General features: G+C 47.0%; 1 protein-coding gene across 1 annotated transcript; it reads right to left on the bottom strand.

The window, feature by feature from the left end:
* Window positions 1-14,671: 14,671 nt before the first annotated feature.
* On the bottom strand, window positions 14,672-22,722 carry LOC141219284 (uncharacterized). The gene is made up of 2 exons (XM_073666055.1): window positions 22,317-22,722; window positions 14,672-16,328 (listed from the first exon to the last, which is right to left on the bottom strand). Exons 1-2 carry the CDS (start codon window positions 22,720-22,722, stop codon window positions 14,788-14,790), a joined length of 1,947 nt encoding a protein of 648 aa, XP_073522156.1. The 3' UTR covers window positions 14,672-14,787.
* Window positions 22,723-23,129: the final 407 nt, after the last annotated feature.

Genomic DNA, 23,129 nt, shown 5'->3' with positions numbered 1-23,129 from the left:
CCCCATATAAGGCTCCATACGGAATACTGGCCCCCATATAAGGCTCCATACGGAATACTGGCCCCCATATAAGGCTCCATACGGAATACTGGCCCCCATATAAGGCTCCATACAGAATACTGGCCCCCATATAACGCTCCATACAGGATACTGGTCCCCTTATAACGCTCCATACAGGATACTGGCCCCCATATAATGCTGCATGCAGGCTGTTACCCCCCACATAATGCCCCATACAGGCTGTCCCCCACCTTATAATGCTCCATGCAGGCTGTTCCCCCCACATAATGCACTATGCAGGCTGTCTCCCCCCCCCCTTATAATGCCCCATGCAGGCTGTTCCCCCCTTTATAATGTCCCATGCAGGCTGTCAATCCTCCTCTTTATAATGCCCCATGCAGGCTGTCACCCCCTCTGTTTATAATGCCCCATGCAGGATGTCACCCCCCCTCTTTATAATGCCCCATGCAGGATGTCACCCCCCCTCTCTTTATAATGCCCCATGCAGGATGTCACACCTCCCTCTCTTTATAATGCCCCATGCAGGATGTCACCCCCTCTGTTTATAATGCCCCATGCAGGATGTCACCCCCCCTCTTTATAATGCCCCATGCAGGATGTCACCCTCCCCTCTCTTTATAATGCCCCATGCAGGATGTCACCCCCCTCTCTTTATAATGCCCCATGCAGGATGTCACACCTCCCTCTCTTTATAATGCCCCATGCAGGATGTACCCCCCCGCTTTATAAGGCCCCATGCAGGCTGTCACCCCCCCTCTCTCTATAATGCCCCATGCAGGATGTACCACCCCTCTTTATAAGGCCCCATGCAGGCTGTCACCCCCTCTCTCTATAATGCCCCATGCAGGATGTCACACCTCCCGCTCTTTATAATGCCCCATGCAGGATGTACCCTCCCTCTTTATAAGGCCCCATGCAGGCTGTCACCCCCCCCTCTCTCTATAATGCCCCATGCAGGATGTACCCCCCCTTTTTATAAGGCCCCATGCAGGCTGTCACCCCCTCTCTCTATAATGCCCCATGCAGGATGTCACCCCCTCTCTCTATAATGCCCCATGCAGGATGTCACCCCCTCTCTCTATAATGCCCCATGCAGGATGTCACCCCCCCCACTCTCTCTATAATGCCCCATGCAGGATGTCACCCCCCATATTATGCCCCATGCAGGATGTCACCCCCTCTCTCTATAATACCCCATGCAGGATGTCACCCCCTCTCTCTATAATGCCCCATGCAGGATGTCACCCCCCCCTCTCTTTATAATGCCCCATGCAGGATGTCACCCCCCATATTATGCCCCATGCCCGGCTCCATACATTAAAAAAATAAAAATAAAAAAAAAATCAAATACTCATCTCCTTCCTCCTCACCTGCTGCCCGCTGCTCGGGCCGGACTCCAGCGTTGCCGGCGTCTTCCCGCTCTGCGCTGCCTGTGACGGCTCAGGGGAGCGCGCGGTGGAAAGACATCACCGCGCCCTCTGACCTGAGACGTCACAGGGAGCACAGAGCAGGAAGACAGCGGATCTGCGGAGGCACGGGGAGAGGTAAGTATCCGGCTGCCGGGGCCCTGAGCAAGCGGGGAAGAAGGGCGGGCGCTGACACCGCTCTCCTCCGCCCATAGCCCAGCGGGGTGCTCGACCGCCAGTGGGCCCCCCTGCCTGCTCAGGGCCCCGGCACTTGCCCGGGTGCGCCGGGTGCTGACGCCGGCCCTGATCCAGGGGCCCACCCACCCGGGCCCACCCTTCAGCTATTTGCAGATACCAGTTAGCCGTTATCCCCAATATATTGGTGGTTCCTGCCCATCACTGTGCGCTCACCAGAAATGCCATGTACAATTACTGTAGTTTGCATTAAAGGGTTTTTATTGGTGAAAACAAGTTCTCAGCGATGCACAGGTTGGGAAGGGGATCACTTATTTATTGGTGGAATCCGCACTGTCAGAAGATTGTGGCACTTTGAGTATTTGGTGAGATTTTCACCTCTGTATTTATAAGACAAATCCAGGAGTGGAGCGATCCGAGGTCATGGTTTATGCATTTCTCACCCACTCCTGGTTTTGTCTTATCAATACAGAGGTGAAAATCTCACCAAATGCCAACTTGCTTTCTCTGATGAACCTCTGTAACTGCATCTCTGCTGCTGTGTAATAGTCACAGGACAGGGAGGGGTTAAACATCCAAGTATTTAATATCTATTGGAAATAAAGAGGTTTCCCCTAATTGATATCAATTAAAACAAATGACCAACCACAATCCACTCTACCAAGACCAATATTACCAGATAGAAGGCAGAAATACTACCACACCTTGACCAGATCACATATTATCACCACATAGTGCCCAAATAATGCCACATACAAGGCACAAATACCGCCACACCATGACCAAAACACATAATACCACCACAAAGTGATCAAATGCTACCAGATACAAGGTATAAATACTGACACACCATGAGACCACATATTACCACCACACAGTGACCTAATAATACCACATACAAGGGACAAATATCGTCATGTCATGACCAAAGCGCATAATGCCACCACATAGTGACAAATAATACTAAAATAATAAAAATGTAAAAAAGCTCTGTATATTGGGTCAGTATACAGTGATCACCAGTGACATTATACACAGGAGCTCTGTATATAGTGTCAGTGTACAGGTGATACAGTGATCACCAGTGACATTATACACAGGAGCTCTGTATATAGTGTCAGTGTACAGGTAATACAGTGATCACCAGTGACATTATACACAGGAGCTCTGTATATAGTGTACAGGTTATACAGTCATCACCAGTGACATTATACACAGAAGCTCTGTATATAGTGTATAGTATACAGGTAATACAGTGATCACCAGTGACATTATGCACAGGAGCTCTGTATATAGTGTCAGTGTACAGGTAATGCAATGATCACCATTGATATTATACACAGGAGCTCTGTATATAGTGTACAGGTAATACAGTGATTACCAGTGACATTATACACAGGAGCTCTGTATATAGTGTCAGTGTACAGGTAATGCAATGATCAGCATTGATATTATACACAGGAGCTCTGTATATAGTGTGAGTGTACAGGTAATACAGTGAACACCAGTGACATTATACACAGAAGCTCTGTATATAGTGTCAGTGTACAGGTAATGCAATGATCACCATTGATATTATACACAGGAGCTCTGTATATAGTGTCAGTGTGCGTGTATAGGTAATACACATACTCACAAGTTCTTTATCTGCCGCAGACCGATATATCACATCTTCTATGCAGGACTTATCTCTGCAGGAAATAACATAGTTAGCTATAACTGATCACTTCCAGAGCACAATCCACACTTTTCCCAAGATTTCTACACTACATGAAATGACAAAAAAGCAACATAGTGCGGCACTCCACAGTAACAGAGCTCCAGCGTCATTCTGTGCCGGCTCATCTGTCAGCAGACATATTCATCTGATGGCAAAGATGTAGCAGAGCTGAAGACAGAAGACCTATGGATTACATTGGGGTGAGGATTTTTCTTTATTAAATGTGTTTTATTTTTAATAAAAAAAAATAATTCTGTCTTTTTTTTTTTTCTGTTTACTAGAAATTGATGGTGGCTATGTCTAATTTGGCGTGACACCATGAATTTCGGCTTAGTACCAGCTGATAATACAAAGCTGGCCTGGTACTAACCCTATTATTACCCAGGGTGCCACTCACCACCAGGGCCGCTAGAAGAGCCGGGTAAAGCACCCGGAAATGGTGCTATGATGAATGCGCCATTTTCAGGGGTGGCTGCGGGCTGCAGTCTTCAGCGTGGGGGGCCAAGAACGCTTGGGCCTTACCATGCTGTGAATCCCGGCCCCCAGCTGCCTTGTTTTATCTGGCTGGCGATCAGCATATGGCGGGAGCCCACGCATTTTTAAAAAAAAATAAATGTTAAATAAGTTTAAAACAAATATTCGTCTTCTCTGTCTTGTGATCGCCAGCCAAGGTAAAGCCAGGCAGCGGGGGGGGGGAGGGGCAGGCCGTAGCTGTCTGCTTTATCTGCGGTGAGAATCAAAAATTCTGCGGAGCGCTACATCGTTTTTAACATTTATTTTCACACTTCTATATGTGACCGACCCAACAGACAATCACAGATGCTGTCAAAGAGGATGGGCGTCTGTGATTGGCTGTTCGAGTAATGTACAATTAGCCCATATATTCTAGTATGGTACTATGTATGGGCTGCTTTCAGGTTACTCAAGCAGCCAATCACAGACGCCCATTCTCTGTGTCAGCGTCTGTGATTGGCTGTTGGGACTGTCACACATATAGAAGTGTGAAAATAAATAATAAAACAAAAATGACACAGCGCTCCGCATTATTTTTGATTCTCAGCGCAGCTAAAGCAGACACAACACAACACAAAGAAAAACATTTTTTTTTATAAAAATAAAACACAAAATACATGTAGGGACTCCATCTTTAATAAAAAAACAAAATGGGCAATGAGCATGCATGATGGAACCACCAGTGGCTGGCAGGACATGCTGGGCATGATAGTACCACAGAGGCTGGCAGGACATGCTGGGCATGATAGTACCACAGAGGCTGGCAGGACATGTTGGGCATGATAGTACCAGAGGCTGACAGGACATACTAGGCATGATTCATGCCTAGTATGTCCTGCCAGCCTCCGTGGTACTATCATGCCCATCCAGCATGTCCTGCCAGCCACTGGTGGTAGTACATGGTGCTGGGCATAGTACCCCCCCCCCGCTTTTCATACTCGCGCGTTGAGATGAGGGGCAGGCCTGCAGCCGCTGCCTGGGGCGACGCCCCGTCCGTCCTCCACAGGTAAACGCTAGAATGTATGGGCTCCTTCCAGGTATGACGTCATTTCCGGGGGGCGTGTCCTGACGGTACATTATGGGCGTGTTCTAGTTTAGCACAAGACGCGATAGTCTCTTGCAGAGAATGACACAGCAACCGGTGAAGCTGCAGGAGGTCAGTGCTGCGGGCTCTGTGGAGATTCTGCGGGCTTGTGCGGACGTTGGGGGCATGCTGCGTGCTCTGGGTGGTCTTTGGGGGCATACTGAGGGCACATACTGCAGGCTCTGGGGGGATGGGGGTGGCTCTGGGGGGATTCTGTGGGCTTGTGGGGATGCTGGGGGCATGCTGCGTGGTTTGTGGGGGCTCTGGGGGGTGATGCTGCGGGCTCTGTGGGGGCAAGCTGCGGGCTGGTGGCGGCTCTGGGGGGGATGCTGGGGGCTCTGGGGGGATGCTGCGGGCTGGTGGTGGCTGTGGGGGGATGCTGTTGGCTCTGGGGGGATGCTGGTGGCTCTGGGGGAGATGCTGGGGGCAGCTGGTGGGGATGCTGGTGGCTCTGGGGGCAGCTGGGGGGATGCTGGTGGCTCTGGGGGGGATGCTGGGGGCTGCAGGTGGCTCTGGGGGGATGCTGGGTGCTGCAGGTGGCTCTGGGGGGGATGCTGGTGGCTCTGGGGGGATGCTGGGGGCAGCTGGTGGCTCTGGGGGGGATGCTGGGGGCAGCTAGGGGGGATGCTGGGGGCAGCTGGTGGCTCTGGGGGGGATGCTGGTGGCTCTGGGGGGATGCTGGGGGGGATGCTGGGGGCTCTGGGGGGATGCTGGTGGCTCTGGGGGGGGATGCTGGTGGCTCTGGGGGGAATGATGGGGGCAGCTGGTGGCTCTGGTGGGGATGCTGGTGGCTCTGGGGGGGATGCTGGGGGCAGCTGGTGGCTCTGGTGAGGATGATGGTGGCTCTGGGGGGATGCTGGGGGGCAGCTGGTGGCTCTGGGGGGGATGCTGGTGGCTCTGGGGGATGCTGGGGGCAGCTGGTGGCTCTGAGGGGGAAGCTGGGGGCAGCTGGGGGGGATGCTGGGGGCAGCGGGTGGCTCTGGGGGGGATGCTGGGGGCTCTGGGGGGATGCTGGTGGCTCTGGGGGGATGCTGGTGGCTCTGGGGGGGATGCTGGGGGGCAGCTGGTGGCTCTGGTGGGGATGCTGGTGGCTCTGGGGGGGATGCTGGGGGCAGCTGGTGGCTCTGGTGAGGATGCTGGGGGCAGCTGGTGGCTCTGGGGGGATGCTGGGGGCAGCTGGTGGCTCTGGGGGGATGCTGGTGGCTCTGGGGGGACGCTGGGGGCAGCTGGTTGCTCTGGTGGGGATGCTGGTGGCTCTGGGGGGATGCTGGGGGCAGCTGGTGGCTCTGGGTGGGATGTTGGTGGCTCTGGGGGGGATGCTGGGGGCAGCTGGTGGCTCTGGGGGGGATGCTGGTGGCTCTGGGGGGGATGCTGGGGGCAGCTGGTGGCTCTGGGGATGCTGGTGGCTCTGGGGTGGTGCTGGGGGCAGCTGGTGGCTCTGGGGTGGTGCTGGGGGCAGCTGGTGGCTCTGGGGGGGATGCTGGCGGTGGCTTTGGGGGGATGCTGCGGGGGCGCTGGTGCGGGCATGCTGGTGCGGGCCCTTTGGGGGGGTGATGGTGCACGCCTGTGGGGTCTCGGGGGGGGGGGGGTGTGATGGTGCACGATGGGAATAATATTTGTAGGGGGCCGCCTGCTGGGCTTTGGAGTAGGGGTTTATTCATGGGGAGGCGGATGGTGTGGGTTTATGCTTGGGGGGGCAGGGTCTGGTGGAATTATCATGCATGAAAATGATCTTGCTGCGGAATGCACGGTTCTTCTTCTTGAACCATGGAAGGAAGTGCTGTTTGAGAAACTCAACATACATTATGGAGTTCATCTTTACCCCTTCAGGGATCCTAAAAGGGCCGACAATCTCTCTCCCCATGATTCCAGCCCAAAACATTACTCCACCTCCTCCTTGTTAGCGCCGTAGCCATGTTTACATGGGGTGTCCATCAACCAGCCATCCTCCACTCCATCCATCTGGACCATCGAGATCATTTCATGCATGATAATGCCCCGTCTCATGCTGCACATAACACATCTGCATCTCTGGCTGCTATGGGCATAAAAGGGGACAAATTTATGGTGTGACCCCATGCTCCCCTGACCTCAACCCCATTGAGAACCTCTGGAGCATCATCAAAAGGAGTGTCTATGCTGGCGGGAGGCAGTTCACATCTAAGTAACAGCTCTGGGAGGGTATTCTGTCCTCATGCAAAACAATTGAAGCAGAAACCATCCAAAACCTGACAAATTTAATGGACAAGAGAGTTCAGAAGCTCCTTTCCAACAAGCGGTCCTATGTGCAAATGTAACATCACCTAGAATAAAGTTTTGAGTTGAAAACTGTTTGATTTCAGTGTGTAATAACCTGCTAATGCTTATAATTTCACAAATGACCATTTTTTTGTTCTTTATTAAAATGAAAAAGTTGAAAACTCTGCTGTGCATAATAATGTGGAACATGCATTTTGAGTGCAGTTTGAGTTTTTTATTTTTTAAAAAATATCCTGTTATCATAGGCAGTTTGTACAAAAACCTTTCAGTTGTACTCTAATAGTTATATGACTGGAAAATTACAATGACTGCAATTCATATAGGTAATTTGGGAAAATCTGAGAAAATATTATTTGCATAACAATTTGGAACACAGTGTAATATAGTGAATATTACCAGAAAACATTTACCTATGTTATACACCGACAAGGATCCAGCGACAAGAAAGACAACTGACACGTGGAGGACAAACACCAAAGGTTTCATTGAATCTGGGAGAAATAAATGTGGTTTGTGCAAGTCTGTGCACAAAGCAAAAATGTCTGCATCTACTAACCATAATAAACCCTATAATATCCGACATCTCATTAGTTGTAGCTCCACACGTCATTGACACCATACAATGTGAAGCTTGTCTGCTGCAATATGTGGGGGGCACGGTCAGACCCTTACGTCACCGCATTGGGGGACACGTTAGGGACGTTCTTGGCCCCACAACACGTAATACATCTGCAGCATCACAACATCTCATACAACACAATAGGGATTAATCACTTTACAGTTGTGGGTATTGAATATGTCACCAGACCAGCTAAGGGGGAGATTGGTATAAAAAGTACACCCCAGAGAAGCCTTGTGGATTCTGGAATTGGCCTCCAGATTCCCCAGTGATATGAATCTTCGTTCAGACCTTGTATCCATTTACTGAATTGTGTTTTTTCCTCTTTTATAGTAATTATACATAATATACACATTATAGATGCAGACACTTCATTCTTCTATTGCACGGATGCTTTTTGTTGTGGACATATGATCATACATAGGGTTAATGTAGACATACTTGCACACGTCCATTTGGGGCTGGGGGTCTCCGCTGTGCATTAGACACTATGATGTGTATAAGAAGCCGGTTACTGGTTATTTATTGTTCCATGACTATGAATCAAACACATATAACAGTTCTAAACGCATAGCTTTTGCGACTTTCCCCAGGAGATCCTGTTCTTGGCTATGTGCGCACGTTCAGGATTTGAATGCAGAAAATTCCTTAAGGTTTCTGCATCTCTTGGCAGGAAAAACACTGCAGAAAAACACGCATTTTACAACAATTTTGATGCGTTTTGTACAGCAATGAATCCTTTTTGGAGCCAAATAAAGATATTTGAAAAAAGAAACGTGGGACAAAGCTTTAACCCCTGGATTACTGTCAGACCTGTATAATCGTTAATTTAAATTATTAAAGAATGTGTCAATTGTAGTTCAAATAAAGTGTTTTACTCTGTGTGTGGGTTTATTTAGCTCTTTACTTAGGTTTAGTAATGAGATGGCCTGATTGACACATTTTCATCACTAAATAAAAGGGCTGGGTGTCAGCTAATCCCATACGGGTTAATCCCATTAGTATTCCCATTCATGTCATTTCTAGGGCAGCTGAGAGCTGCTCTTTTCAGCCTAGGAAGGTGCCATTAGGCAACCATGTTCCCTGGCTATTAATAACAGCTCACAGTTGTTTGTTTAGCCGCTACGTCCCCCAAAACCCTGTGTTCTAAAGCCGCACTTTTGTTCTCAATACATGCGGATCCACCGCATATAATGACATTTCAATCAGTCAAAATCTGCAGCGGAGACCCAGAAATTGATTTTCTGCAGGTGAATTTGGGTATGCCCATGATCAGGAGCCGCTGTGGGTTTGGAGCTGTGTATTTATGCAGTGTCAAACCCGCAGTGTTCAGATGTTACAGCATAGTGGATGGGATTTCTAGAAATCCTATTTCCACTATGTGTGCATCTGAGGCTGCGGAAACTGACATGCGGTGCGTTTTTCAGGACCGCAGTATGTCAAATTCTCCTGTGGAGTCGCTTGTCTCCGCAACATAAATTTGACCACTAGAATGTATTGTATTGTATTCAGTGAACACATGCTTACTTACCTGCGTTCAATAGAAGCAGTGTTTTGGACGCAGCAAACATATGCTGCGTCCAAAGTGTTGCCACGTCCGGACCGTGGGCACATAGCCTTATATTAAAAAAAAAAAATGGCGTGGGATCCATTATTTTCATAATCAGCCAAAGGAAAGCCAACCGCTGTGAGGTGATATTAGTAGCCGGGGAAGGGGCCATTAGCCAAAAATGTTTCCTGGCTATTAACAGCACACAGCTGTTTGCTTAGCTTTTACTGGCTAGATTACAGGGGGACCCCAGAAAAAAATTGACGTAGGGTCCCCTATAAAAATCTAACCAGCAAAGGCTATACAGACATCTGCGGGTTGATACTAAAAGCCAGGGAAGGGGCCATGGATCCTGGCCCCCTCCGTGACTAATAATATCAGCTCTCAGCTGCCCCAGAACTGGCGCGGGGTTCATGTCAGCCTTGTATGGACAGCTGACATGAAGCCCAGGTTATAGACGCCCCAATTACTAACACCGTAGTAATGTTTTTGTCATTTTACAATAAAGACACAGCTAGAATAAAGTGTTTTATTGAAATAAAATTACACGGTTTTAATCTTTTATTTGAAAGTAAAAAAACACTATACTCACCTAACGCCCAGTCCCTGAAGCCCTCGTCTCCTGTAAGAAACCAAAAATAAAAAACAACCATATCCCTTACCTGCCTTCATGATCTAATCCCAGTGTCCCACGGCAATCCGGTTAACTTCTACAGCATCCACATCAATCACTGATGTGACTGTTGTAGAAGACAGCTCTGTATACACTGACAGGAGTGTAATCACTCCTGTCAGTGTACATCGCTGCGCTGCTGGGACTGAGTTCACCTGAGTTCATCAGCTGAAGATCAGCTGATAAGCCCTGGTGCCCTCATACACTGCATCAGTGTTGCGTGGCAAAATTCCCAAGCAGCACTGATGCCGCATGTGAGGTCACCGGAGCTCGTCAGATGATCTCAGCTGATGAACTCTGGTGAACTCATTCCCAGAAGCACAGCGATGTACACTGCCGGGAGCGATTGTCGGGTGGTCGGGTTGCCGTGAGACATCGGGAGGATGGCGGACAGGTGAGAATACAGTGTTTTTACTTTAATATTGATTTTTTCCTTTTTTTTTTTTTTTACCCTGCGCACAGACGCCAGCTGAGAAGACTACTTCTCCCCTCAGCTGCGCCTGCTCCCGCTGTTATCAGCGGGATCGGCCATCGGATGATGGGAGGAGTAGTCTTCCGCGGTCCATTCTTTGTGCGGTTTTGCGGCGTTTTTGACTCATTGACTTGAATTGAGTCAGTCAAATATGCAGCAAACATCCGCAGTAAATCCACAAATATATTTATACACTGTGTTCCAAATTATTATGCAAATAATATTTTCTCAAATTACCTATATGAATTGCAGTCATTGTAATTTTCCAGTCAAATAACTATTAGAGTACAATTGAAAGGTTTTTGTATAAACTGCCTATGATAACAGGATATTTTTAAAAAAAATAAAAAACTCAAACTGCACTCAAAATGCATGTTCCAAATTATTATGCACAGCAGAGTTTTCAACCTTTTCATTTTAATAAAGAACAAAAAAATTGTCATTTTTGAAATTATAAGCATTAGCAGGTTATTACAAACTGAAATCAAACAGTTTTCAACTCAAAACTTTATTCTAGGTGATGTTACATTTGCACATAGGACCCTTTGTTCGAAAGGAGCTTCTGAACTCTCTCGTCCATTGAATTTGTCAGGTTTTGGATGGTTTCTGCTTTAATTGTTTTGCATGAGGACAGAATACCCTCCCAGAGCTGTTGCTTAGATGTGAACTGCCTCCCGCCATCATAGACACTCCTTTTGATGATGCTCCATCGGTTCTCCATGGGGTTGAGGTCAGGGGAGCATGGGTGCCACACCATAAGTTTGTCCCCTTTTATGCCCATAGCAGCCAGAGATGCAGATGTGTTATGTGCAGCATGAGACGGGGCATTATCATGCATGAAATGCTCTCGATGGTCCAGATGGATGGAGTGGAGGATGGCTGGTTGATGGACACCCCATGCAAACACGGCTACGGCGCTAACAAGGAGGAGGTGGAGTAATATTTTGGGCTGGAATCATGGGGAGAGAGATTGTCGGCCCTTTTAGGATCCCTGAAGGGGTAAAGATGAACTCCATAATGTATGTTGAGTTTCTCAAACAGCACTTCCTTCCATGGTTCAAGAAGAAGAACCGTGCATTCCGCAGCAAGATCATTTTCATGCATGATAATGCCCCGTCTCATGCTGCACATAACACATCTGCATCTCTGGCTGCTATGGGCATAAAAGGGGACAAACTTATGGTGTGGCACCCATGCTCCCCTGACCTCACCCCATTGAGAACCTCTGGAGCATCATCAAAAGGAGTGTCTATGATGGCGGGAGGCAGTTCACATCTAAGCAACAGCTCTGGGAGGGTATTCTGTCCTCATACAAAACAATTGAAGCAGAAACCATCCAAAACCTGACAAATTCAATGGACGAGAGAGTTCAGAAGCTCCTTTCGAACAAGCGGTCCTATGTGCAAATGTAACATCACCTAGAATAAAGTTTTGAGGTGAAAACTGTTTGATTTCAGTGTGTAATAACCTGCTAATGCTTATAATTTCAAAAATGACAATTTTTTTGTTCTTTATTAAAATGAAAAGGTTGAAAACTCTGCTGTGCCTAATAATTTGGAACATGCATTTTGAGTGCAGTTTGAGTTTTTTATTTTTTAAAAAGTATCCTGTTCTCATAGGCAGTTTGTACAAAAACCTTTCAATTGTACTCTAATAGTTATTTGATTGGAAAATTACAATGACTGCAATTCATATAGGTAATTTGGGAAAATCTGAGAAAATATTATTTGCATAATAATTTGGAACAGTGTAGATGAATTTTTTTGCTGCGGATTTGACTGACTCAATTCAAGTCTATGGGTGAAAAACGCTTCAGAAACGCACAAAGAATTGACATGCTGCAGATTTAAACGCAATGACAATCCGGTCAAGATAATTCCTGCTCATGTGCACGGCACTTCAGGATTGTCATTGCATTAGCTGGCACACGGATTACCTAGTGTTTTTGGTGCATTTCCGAGCGGAAAAAACGCAGCGAAAACACATCAAAAACGCACAGTGTGCACATTGCTTTTTAATGTTTCTACAATTTTAATTTGTATGTTTCCATATAAGTTTTTGGTTTTATTCACACTGGAAAACAGGTGCGGGATTATCAGTAACTTAATAAATCCCGTCCATTCCTTCCCAACCGGGATTTTCCATCCGAGCTCTTCCCATGGATCTCACCAAGCACTGAGAGATGAGCTGAAAGCAGACAATGTTTTCTATAGAGGAATGGCAGACATGGGTGTTGTCCACATAGAAAGCCTCTCCTAAATCCCATGCACAAAAAAGCCGCCCTACAATCTGCCAGGACACATGCGGAAACATATGAAGACTCCTGGGACTTTATACTCTCGAGTGATGAGACCAAGATAAATGTTTTTTTTGGAACTGATGGCTTCAAAACTGTCTCAAAGGTGAGGAATACAATGAGAATGCATGGTGTCTACAGAGAAACCTGGTGGTGGCCGTGTCCTCATGTGCGGCTGCATGAGCGCTGCTGGTGTCGGGGAGCTACAGGTCATTGATGACATCATGAATTCATAGATGTTCTGCTTTGTTACGCCCACTGGTGGTGCAAGTGGATTTCTGGACCCACCGGGCCGACCCTGGAGGGGCGTAACTAAGCAGCTACTTTGGTGTTCACTGGAGCCTCTAGTGGTGAGGTCAGGCTTGTGCGGCAGGTAGCTGCCAAGTACAACTCCAGGGTGGTGACCCCAGGGGTCAGCTTAGCTGACACTGATTACAGCTCCATTCAGACTCAGTAAATACAGTCCAGGATCACTGACACGGAGACTTAGGGGAATGTTCAGACACTCGATGCACTGTGACCAGGGGACTTCAGGAACAGGAATGGCCACACTAGGACCAGGGAATAATGTTCAGGGCTCTGGCCGAACCAGGACCATTTCACAAGGGTTCAGGCACTGACTGCTCCGGGACCAAGGGACAAGAGTACAGGCACTGGCCGCTCTGGAACCAGGGGATGAGGGTTCAGGCACTGGCTGCTACAGGACCACGGGACGAGGGTACAGACACTGGCCTCTCCAGGTCCAGGGGATGAGGGTACCAGAACTGGTCTCTCCAGAACCAGGGGACAAGGGTACAGGCATTGATCTCTCAAGGACCAAGGGACGATGGTACAGGTACCGGCCACTCCAGAACCAGGGGATGAGGGTTCAGGCACTGGCCGCTCCAGGACCAGGGGGCAAGGGTTCAGGCACTGGCTGCTCCAGGACAAGGGGATGAGGTTTTCAGCACGGGCTACTCTAGGACCAGTGATTCAGGTACAGGACTCTGGCCACAGGGGGACCAAGGGTTTACGGACTCAGGACCCTGGCCACACCAAGACCAGGGGACCTCATAAGTCACAAGCAGTACACCTTAGTAAGGGGAGAGAGAGTCTTTTATACAAGATGCCTCCCAGCTATTGGTTGGGAGCCATCTTGCAGGTGTACTAGTTATGCTAATGCCTCTCAGCAACCAGCTGAGGCATTTAGCATAAGGCGCACGCTGCCCCTTTAAGAACAGGGAAACAAGCGTGTACTAGACGCCGCCGGGATGCAGTCACAGGAACAGAGGACAAGGAGAGCGCCAAGAACCAAGTCCACGGCCGGAGCGGTGAGAAAGCGTCTTTGCATGGAGGGAGAAGAAGACACCATGCTAGGGCGCCGGCAACAGCGTTACTCTATAGTGGAAGAAAAGATGCTGCCATCACTCCATGCCCTTGGTAGACCTGCACTTCTCCAACATGACAATGATCCAAAACACACATCTAAGGCCACTGTTACATTTCTGAAGAACAGGGTGACAGTGATTCAGTGGCCAAGTGTCTCCTGATCTGAACCCAACCAAACACCTATGGGGAATTTTGAAGAGACAAGTTGTCATCACTCCATCCAGCATCCAGGCTCTAAGAGCTCGTTATCGAAAAAGAGATAAAAGATAGATATAGTATTGTCACTAAGTTGTTCATGCCATGACTAGAAGGTTTGGTGCCGTCCTTAAAAAATCATGGAGGCCATACAAAATACTAGATGTAGTAGCTTTTGATGTGGGGTGTACTCATTTTTACACCAACTAATTTGAGTAAAACTGAAGATTTTGTAATGAGAGTTATATTATTACTTTCATGTTTTGATTACAAAAAAAATGTTCAATGAAATTCAGTGGTGGCAAAATTTTAGAAATTTATTCAGTGAGATATTAAATACAATCTTACTTATCAAAGGGGGTGTACTTATTTATGCTGAGCAATGTTTATTAAATTTATGAAACACAGTGAACATAATTACAGTTTCTTTCCTGTATGACTTCTCTCATGTTTTACAAGATATGATTTATGTATAAAAGATTTCCCACATTCTGAACATGAATACGGCTTCTCTCCTGTGTGACTTCTCTCGTGCATCACAAGACTTGATTTATATGTAAAGCATTTCCCACATTCTGAACATGAATACGGCTTCTCTCCTGTGTGAATTCTCTGATGTCTAATAAGACTTCCTTTATCTGTGAAGGACTTCTCACATAGTGAACATGAATATGACTTCTGTCCTGTGTGGATTTTCTGATGTCTAACAAGATGTGATTTATCGGCAAAGCATCTTCCACATTCTAAACATGAAAATGGTTTTTCCCCTGTGTGAATTCTTTGATGTTTAACAAGCTCTGATTTACTTCCAAAACATTTCCCACATTCTGAACATGCAAATGGCTTCTTTCCTGTATGAATTTTCTCATGTGTTGCAAGATTTGATTTATATATAAAACATTTCCCACATTCTGAACAGGAAAATGATTTTTCTCCTGTATGAATTTCCTCATGTGCAACAAGGACTGATTTATATATAAAAGATTTCCCACATTCTGAACATGAATATGGTTTCTCCCCGGTGTGAATTCTCTGATGTTTAACAAGATCTGATTTATATCTAAAGCATTTCTCACATTCTGAACATGAATATGGCTTTTCTCCAGTATGAATGCTCTGATGTCTATTAAGATGCCCCTTACCTGTGAAGGATTTCCCACATAGTGAACATGAATATGGTTTCTCATTTGTGTGAGTTTTTTGATGTCTAATAAGATCTGATTTATCTCTAAAGCATTTCCCACATTCTGAACATGAATACGACTTCTCACCTGTATGAATTCTCTGATGTGTAGTAAGATTCCCTTTATCTGGGTAGGATTTATCACATTCTGAACATGAAAATGGCTTCTCTCCTGTGTGAATTCTCTGATGTCTAATAAGATCTGATTTATCTCTAAAGCATTTTCCACATTCTGAACAGGAGTATGGCTTCTCTCCAGTATGAATGCTCTGATGTCTATTAAGATGCCCCTTACCTGTGAAGGATTTCCTACATAGTGAACATGAATATGGTTTCTCATCTGTGTGAGTTTTTTGATGTCTAATAAGATCTGATTTATCTCTAAAGCATTTCCCACATTCTGAACATGAATACGACTTCTCACCTGTATGAATTCTCTGATGTGTAGTAAGATTCCCTTTATCTGGGTAGGATTTATCACATTCTGAACAGGAGTATGGCTTTTCTCCTTTGTGTTTTCTTTGTGTTAAAGAATCTGAGCTTTTAGTAAGTTGCTTGTCACACTGAAATCTTGTATCTGTGTCACCTGGAACAGTGGTAACAATGTGAGATTGCTCAGGAGAGGATTCCTCATGATCAGGAGGATTATAAGAAGGTGAAGTGCTGTGAAGTCCAGGAGGTGCAGGAAGGGTGATGAGGTTTTCTCCATTAGAGTGCTTCCTGATATCTTCTTTTTTACAATTTAGTGATGAACCGTTATTCTCACAAGGATTTCCTATTAGGATGAAAGACAGATTAGATGTGATTTTTTTCTTCAACACAAAGGAGATTTCTGAATGTATTTTATGGAGCTCACAATGAAGACCCTCGTCAGTGAAAGTACCGGTAATAAGGAGGACAACTACATGCCATAACATTAACACAATGACGAGTAAAGTGAATAACACTTATAAACTGGTGACATTGGCACAAGTCAGGGGTGGCAGAGACTAGACAGCAAATAGACAGTTCTTAAAGGGAACCTGTCATCAGGATTTACCCCCTTAATGTACCACCAGTGCCATTTCACTCTCTCAAGCTTCCTATCATGCCCTCAGTGTAGAAAAGTGTCCACGCAATTAAAAATTACTTTTTAATATTTCAGTATCATATACAAATGAGACTGACTAATCACAAAGGCGGCCGTACATCCAGGAGCAGTGGAGCTCCGGCCTCAGTAATGATGTCACAGAAGATGTGGTATCCAGCTCCAAGGAAAAAGATGCTTTTAATTACTCCATGTTAAAAATTACATCCATGAGGAAAGGGTATGGGGGGTAGGTGGACAGTGCTACGCGTTTTTAACGATCTGGCGTTCTTTGTCACAGCTTCTGGAACAGTGTGTGATTTAATCAGATGGTTCGCCATGTCCACAGACCTCATCACTGAAAAGAAATCAGCATGGATTCCGGAACAGTGTGTCAGCGCATCCTGAAGGATCTAACAACAACTGCAGACCGGTGAAATAATTAGTTCACATTTTTTATTTATTTTGCTCACTTATATAGCACCACTAATTCCACAGCGCTTTCCAGACATTATGGGCACTGTCCCCATTGGGGCTCACAATCTAAATTCCCTATAAGTGTGTCTTTAGAGTGTGGGAGGAAGCCGGAGAACCCGGAGGAAACTCACACAAACACGGGGAGAACATACAAATGCCTTGCAGATGTTGTCCTTGGTGGGATTTGAACCCAGGACCCCAGTGCTGTAGGGCTGCAGTGCTAACCACTTAGCCACCGTGCAGTGCTAACCACTGAGCCACCATGCAGTGCTAACCACTGAGCCAACATACAGTGCTATCCACTGAGCCACCGTGCAGTGCTAACCACTGAGCCACCGTGCAGTGCTAACCACTGAGCCACCGTGCAGTGCTAACCACTGAGAATAAGTGCAAATACAAAAAGTGAAAAACAAATATACAATGAAAAATGGGAATGAGTATAAAAAAACATCCAAAAACCCCATCTAAGGAGAAACATACAGAGGAGAGATGCATACCTCTCTGGATTATTGAGTAGTGAAGCATTACCTCTCTGGATTATTGAGCAGTGAAGCATTACCTCTCTGGATTATTGAGCAGTGAAGCATTACCTCTCTGGATTATTGAGCAGTGAAGCATTACCTCTCTGGATTATTGAGCAGTGAAGCATTACCTCTCTGGATTATTGAGCAGTGAAGCATTACCTCTCTGGATTATTGAGCAGTGAAGCATTACCTCTCTGGATTATTGAGTAGTGAAGCATTACCTCTCTGGATTATTGAGTAGTGAAGCATTACCTCTCTGGATTATTGAGCAGTGAAGCATTACCTCTCTGGATTATTGAGTAGTGAAGCATTACCTCTCTGGATTATTGAGCAGTGAAGCATTACCTCTCTGGATTATTGAGTAGTGAAGCATTACCTCTCTGGATTATTGAGTAGTGAAGCATTACCTCTCTGGGTTATTGAGCAGTGAAGCATTACCTCTCTGGGTTATTGAGCAGTGAAGCATTACCTCTCTGGATTATTGAGCAGTGAAGCATTACCTCTCTGGATTAATGAGCAGTGAAGCATTACCTCTCTGGGTTATTGAGTAGTGAAGCATTACCTCTCTGGATTATTGAGCAGTGAAGCATTACCTCTCTGGATTATTGAGTAGTGAAGCATTACCTCTCTGGATTATTGAGCAGTGAAGCATTACCTCTCTGGATTATTGAGCAGTGAAGCATTACCTCTCTGGATTATTGAGCAGTGAAGCATTACCTCTCTGGATTATTGAGCAGTGAAGCATTACCTCTCTGGATTATTGAGCAGTGAAGCATTACCTCTCTGGATTATTGAGCAGTGAAGCATTACCTCTCTGGATTATTGAGCAGTGAAGCATTACCTCTCTGGATTATTGAGCAGTGAAGCATTACCTCTCTGGATTATTGAGCAGTGAAGCATTACCTCTCTGGATTATTGAGTAGTGAAGCATTACCTCTCTGGATTATTGAGTAGTGAAGCATTACCTCTCTGGGTTATTGAGCAGTGAAGCATTACCTCTCTGGATTATTGAGCAGTGAAGCATTACCTCTCTGGATTATTGAGCAGTGAAGCATTACCTCTCTGGATTATTGAGCAGTGAAGCATTACCTCTCTGGATTATTGAGCAGTGAAGCATTACCTCTCTGGGTTATTGAGTAGTGAAGCATTACCTCTCTGGATTATTGAGCAGTGAAGCATTACCTCTCTGGATTAATGAGCAGTGAAGCATTACCTCTCTGGATTATTGAGCAGTGAAGCATTACCTCTCTGGATTATTGAGCAGTGAAGCATTACCTCTCTGGATTATTGAGCAGTGAAGCATTACCTCTCTGGATTATTGAGCAGTGAAGCATTACCTCTCTGGATTATTGAGCAGTGAAGCATTACCTCTCTGGATTATTGAGCAGTGAAGCATTACCTCTCTGGATTATTGAGCAGTGAAGCATTACCTCTCTGGATTATTGAGCTGTGAAGCATTACCTCTCTGGATTATTGAGTAGTGAAGCATTACCTCTCTGGATTATTTAGTGGTGAAGCATTACCTCTCTGGATTATTGAGTAGTGAAGCATTACCTCTCTGCGCAGGTTCAGACCGGGGAACACATGAGCCCAAACTGTAACTCCAGAAGGCTTCTGTGGTGCACAGTCGTCTCATACGATCGCCGCCCCGGGTAGATGTAATAACTCCTTCTATACCCATAACACGTAAAGATGAGATCTGTCTATTATGTGGAGACATTAAATGTTTAGATGCCAGTCTGCAGCTTGTTGAGAGCATTCAGGCTGCGCTGACACACTGTTCCGGAATCCATGCGGGTTTCTTCTCGGTGATGACGTCTGTGGACGCGCCTAACCGTCTGATACATCAGCACCGGTTTGTCATTATCAATGGAATGTAAGATGCACCGACATCGGCTCCGCAAAACCAGCAGAATTAGATGAAGAGACATCTGAAGATAGTAACAATACTCCGTCCAATTACATATAACCGGTGGAAGTGATAATAACATTTATATTAATTTTCTAATATGTTTCATTTGAGGCATCGTATAAACGTAACTCAAAGCAAGCGAAAGCCCCTCAGGTCTCTAGATGTCAGACCAGAGCCGTCAATCCATAGACCCCAGATCTTGTCACATTTACAGACAGCATCTCCTTTTAGGTATATGCCTTTAGTATAAGTTTACTAGCCAGTTACCTTTATCATTCGGATATCATGGGCTCCTCATCTGCTATCTATTTTCTTGCCATATATAACATACATGTCGCGGCAATTTTGCCGTACTCAACATATCCCAGTATACATAGTAATGGTGAAAGCTCTACGTCAACTGAATAAACCCTGTTAATCATTGCTACAACCCTCTTCCAGAAGGACACCAGGTTAGGACCGTTCCACATCATATGAAGCAGCTCTGCTATGGTAGTTTTGCATCTAGGACAGTGGGGACTTGAACGAAATCCGATGTTAAATAAGAATTGAGGCGTCCTGTATACCCGGTGTATCACATATATATGGGACAGTCTATGGGATTCTCTTACAGACAATTGTGGAACTCTTTCCAGTAGATCTGACCAGTGATTTTCCTCTATGGTCCCATTACACTCTCCCATTTCTCTTTTCATCGCGTCGGCTGGTTTGTCAATATAATGTTATAAAGTAATGAGATCAGTCCACGAGAACTGTGTAGATTAGCTATTCTCTGTATTATTGAGTTTCGGGGTACCCCTCCTTCCAGAACAATGCCTTCCCCCCGATAAATTGTAAGTATCTATAGAATTCAGAGGAGGTAACTCATATTCATTGTGTAGCTGTGAGAATTCCTTAATCACATCACCTATCAGCACTTGATTAAGTCTGTTTAAACCCTTGGAGCTCCAGGAGTTAAATCCCACCAGTTGCTGTAGATTTGGAAGCCATGGAGTGTTCCATAATGAAGAAAATTGTGAAACACCTTCTATTCCTTGTAATTCTTTCACCGTCCCCCAAAGTTTGTGACATAACAGCATAGTCGGTATTTTGCCTCCAAGTGTCCCAAACTTATGCGCCTCCAATACCTCAGAGTTTATCTCATAGGAAATAATGCTGAAGCAACATACGCTGAGCCCCCCCTCCCCCAGGGTTGTCCCATCTCCACATACGCTGAGCCCCCCCTCCCCCAGGGTCGTCCCATCTCCACATACGCTGAGCCCCCCCTCCCCCAGGGTCATCCCTTCCCCACATACGCTGAGCCCCCCCTCCCCCAGGGTCGTCCCATCTCCACATACGCTGAGCTCCCCTCCCCCAGGGTCGTCCCATCCCCACATACGCTGAGCCCCCCCTCCCCCAGGATCGTCCCATCTCCACATACGCTGAGCTCCCCCTCCCCCAGGGTCGTCCCATCTCCACATACGCTGAGGTCCCCCTCCCCCAGGGTCGTCCCGTCCCCACATACGCTGAGCCCCCCCTCCCCCAGGGTCATCCCATCTCCACATACGCTGAACTCCCCTCCCCCAGGGTCGTCCCATCTCCACATACGCTGAGCCCCCCCTCCCCAGGGTCATTCCATCCCCACATACGCTGAGCCCCCCCTCCCCCAGGGTCGTCCCATCTCCACATACGCTGAGCTCCCCTCCCCCAGGGTTGTACCATCCCCACATACGCTGAGCTCCCCCTCCCCCAGGGTCATCCCATCTCCACATACGCTGAGCTCCCCCTCCCCCAGAGTCATCCCATCCCCACATACGCTGAGCTCCACCTCCCCCAGGGTCGTCCCATCTCCACATACGTTGAGCTCCCCCTCCCCCAGGGTCGTCCCATCCCCACATACGCTGAGCTCCACCTCCCCCAGGGTCGTCCCATCTCCACATACGTTGAGCTCCCCCTCCCCCAGAGTCATCCCATCCCCACATACGCTGAGCTCCACCTCCCCCAGGGTCGTCCCATCTCCACATACGTTGAGCTCCCCCTCCCCCAAGGTCGTCCCATCCCCACATACGCTGAGCCCCTCGTCCCCCAGGGTCGTCCCATTTCCACATACGCTGAGCTCCCCCTCCCCCAGGGTCGTCCCATTTCCACATACGCTGAGCTCTCCCTCCCCCAGGGTCATCCCATCCCCACATACGCTGAGCTCCCCCTCCCCCAGGGTCGTCACATCTCCACATACGCTGAGCTCTCCCTCCCCCAGGGTCATCCCATCCCCACATACGCTGAGCTCCTCTCCCCCAGGGTCATCCCATCCCCACATACGCTGAGCCCCCCGTCCCCCAGGGTCGTCCCATTTCCACATACGCTGAGCTCTCCCTCCCTAAGAGTCATCCCATCCCCACATACGCTGAGCTCCCCCTCCCCCAGGGTCGTCACATCTCCACATACGCTGAGCTCTCCCTCCCCCAGGGTCATCCCATCCCCACATACGCTGAGCTCCCCCTCCCCCAGGGTCGTCCCATCCCCGGATAGGTTGAAGCTGAGATGCCGAATAATACACCCATGGGTTAGGAACTGCAAGCCCTCCCATTGTTTTGTTTCTTTGCAATGTTTTCAGTGTAATTCTCGGAGTCTGTTTGCCCCATATTAATTCTCTAAGCTCCTGACTGACTTTAAAGAAAAGCCTCTGATTTATCCATATTGGGGAGTTGTGTAGGACATACAGCAGTTGTGGCATCCGGGTCATTGTGACCAGGTTAGCACGGCCCACCACCGACAACGGTAACTTAGACCAGGCGCCTCGTTTACCTCTAAATTTAATCAAGACGGGATCAAGGTTCAACTTCTCATAATCATTTATTTTTGCCGATATACTGATGCCTAAATATTTAAACTCCGACACCAATTGTGAACCCGAGTTAATGTAGTGGGAAGCATTCTCATCTGTATTGTCCAATGGAAGTATGACTGATTTGCTCCAGTTTATCTTCAGACCGGAGTATTTTCCAAATATTTCTATCGTTTCCATTGCTATAGGAAGGGACTCAGAAGTTTTAGCCAGAAATAATAAAGTGTCATCAGCGTATAACGCGACCTTCTCTTCACTGATCCCTCTACGAAACCCAACTATTCCTGGATGTTCCCTGATACACTGTGCCAGGGGTTCAATGGCCAGTGCAAAGAGCAGGGGGGACAATGGGCACCCCGGCCTCATACCTCTACTCAGTCCAAAAGCCGGGGAGAGGTGTCCATTTACCCGTATTCTAGCCACCGGCCTACCATACAGCAATTTAACCCATGAAATAAAACTATGTGCTATACCAAACTTTTCCAACACCGCCCATAAATATTCCCACTCAACAGAATCGAACGCCTTAGCGGCGTCCAGAGAACATACAGCCCTGTCCCCATCCACCGGCAACTGAAGATTAAGAAACAATCTCCGGATATTAACAGCTGTGGATCTAGCCGGCATGAAGCCTGACTGGTCGGTATGAATTACTGTAGAAATTATTATATTCAATCTAGACGCCAGAACCTTCGCAATGATTTTAACGTCAGTTAACAATAAAGATATGGGTCTGTATGAGTCAGGGATTAAAGGGTCTTTACCTGGCTTAG

This window comes from Phyllobates terribilis, unplaced genomic scaffold (genome assembly GCF_046119375.1).
Source record: "Phyllobates terribilis strain yellow unplaced genomic scaffold, ASM4611937v1 Scaffold_259__1_contigs__length_2703414, whole genome shotgun sequence".
Classification (NCBI taxonomy): Eukaryota; Metazoa; Chordata; class Amphibia; order Anura; family Dendrobatidae; genus Phyllobates; species Phyllobates terribilis.
This window is presented reverse-complemented; position numbering and strand designations above follow the sequence as displayed.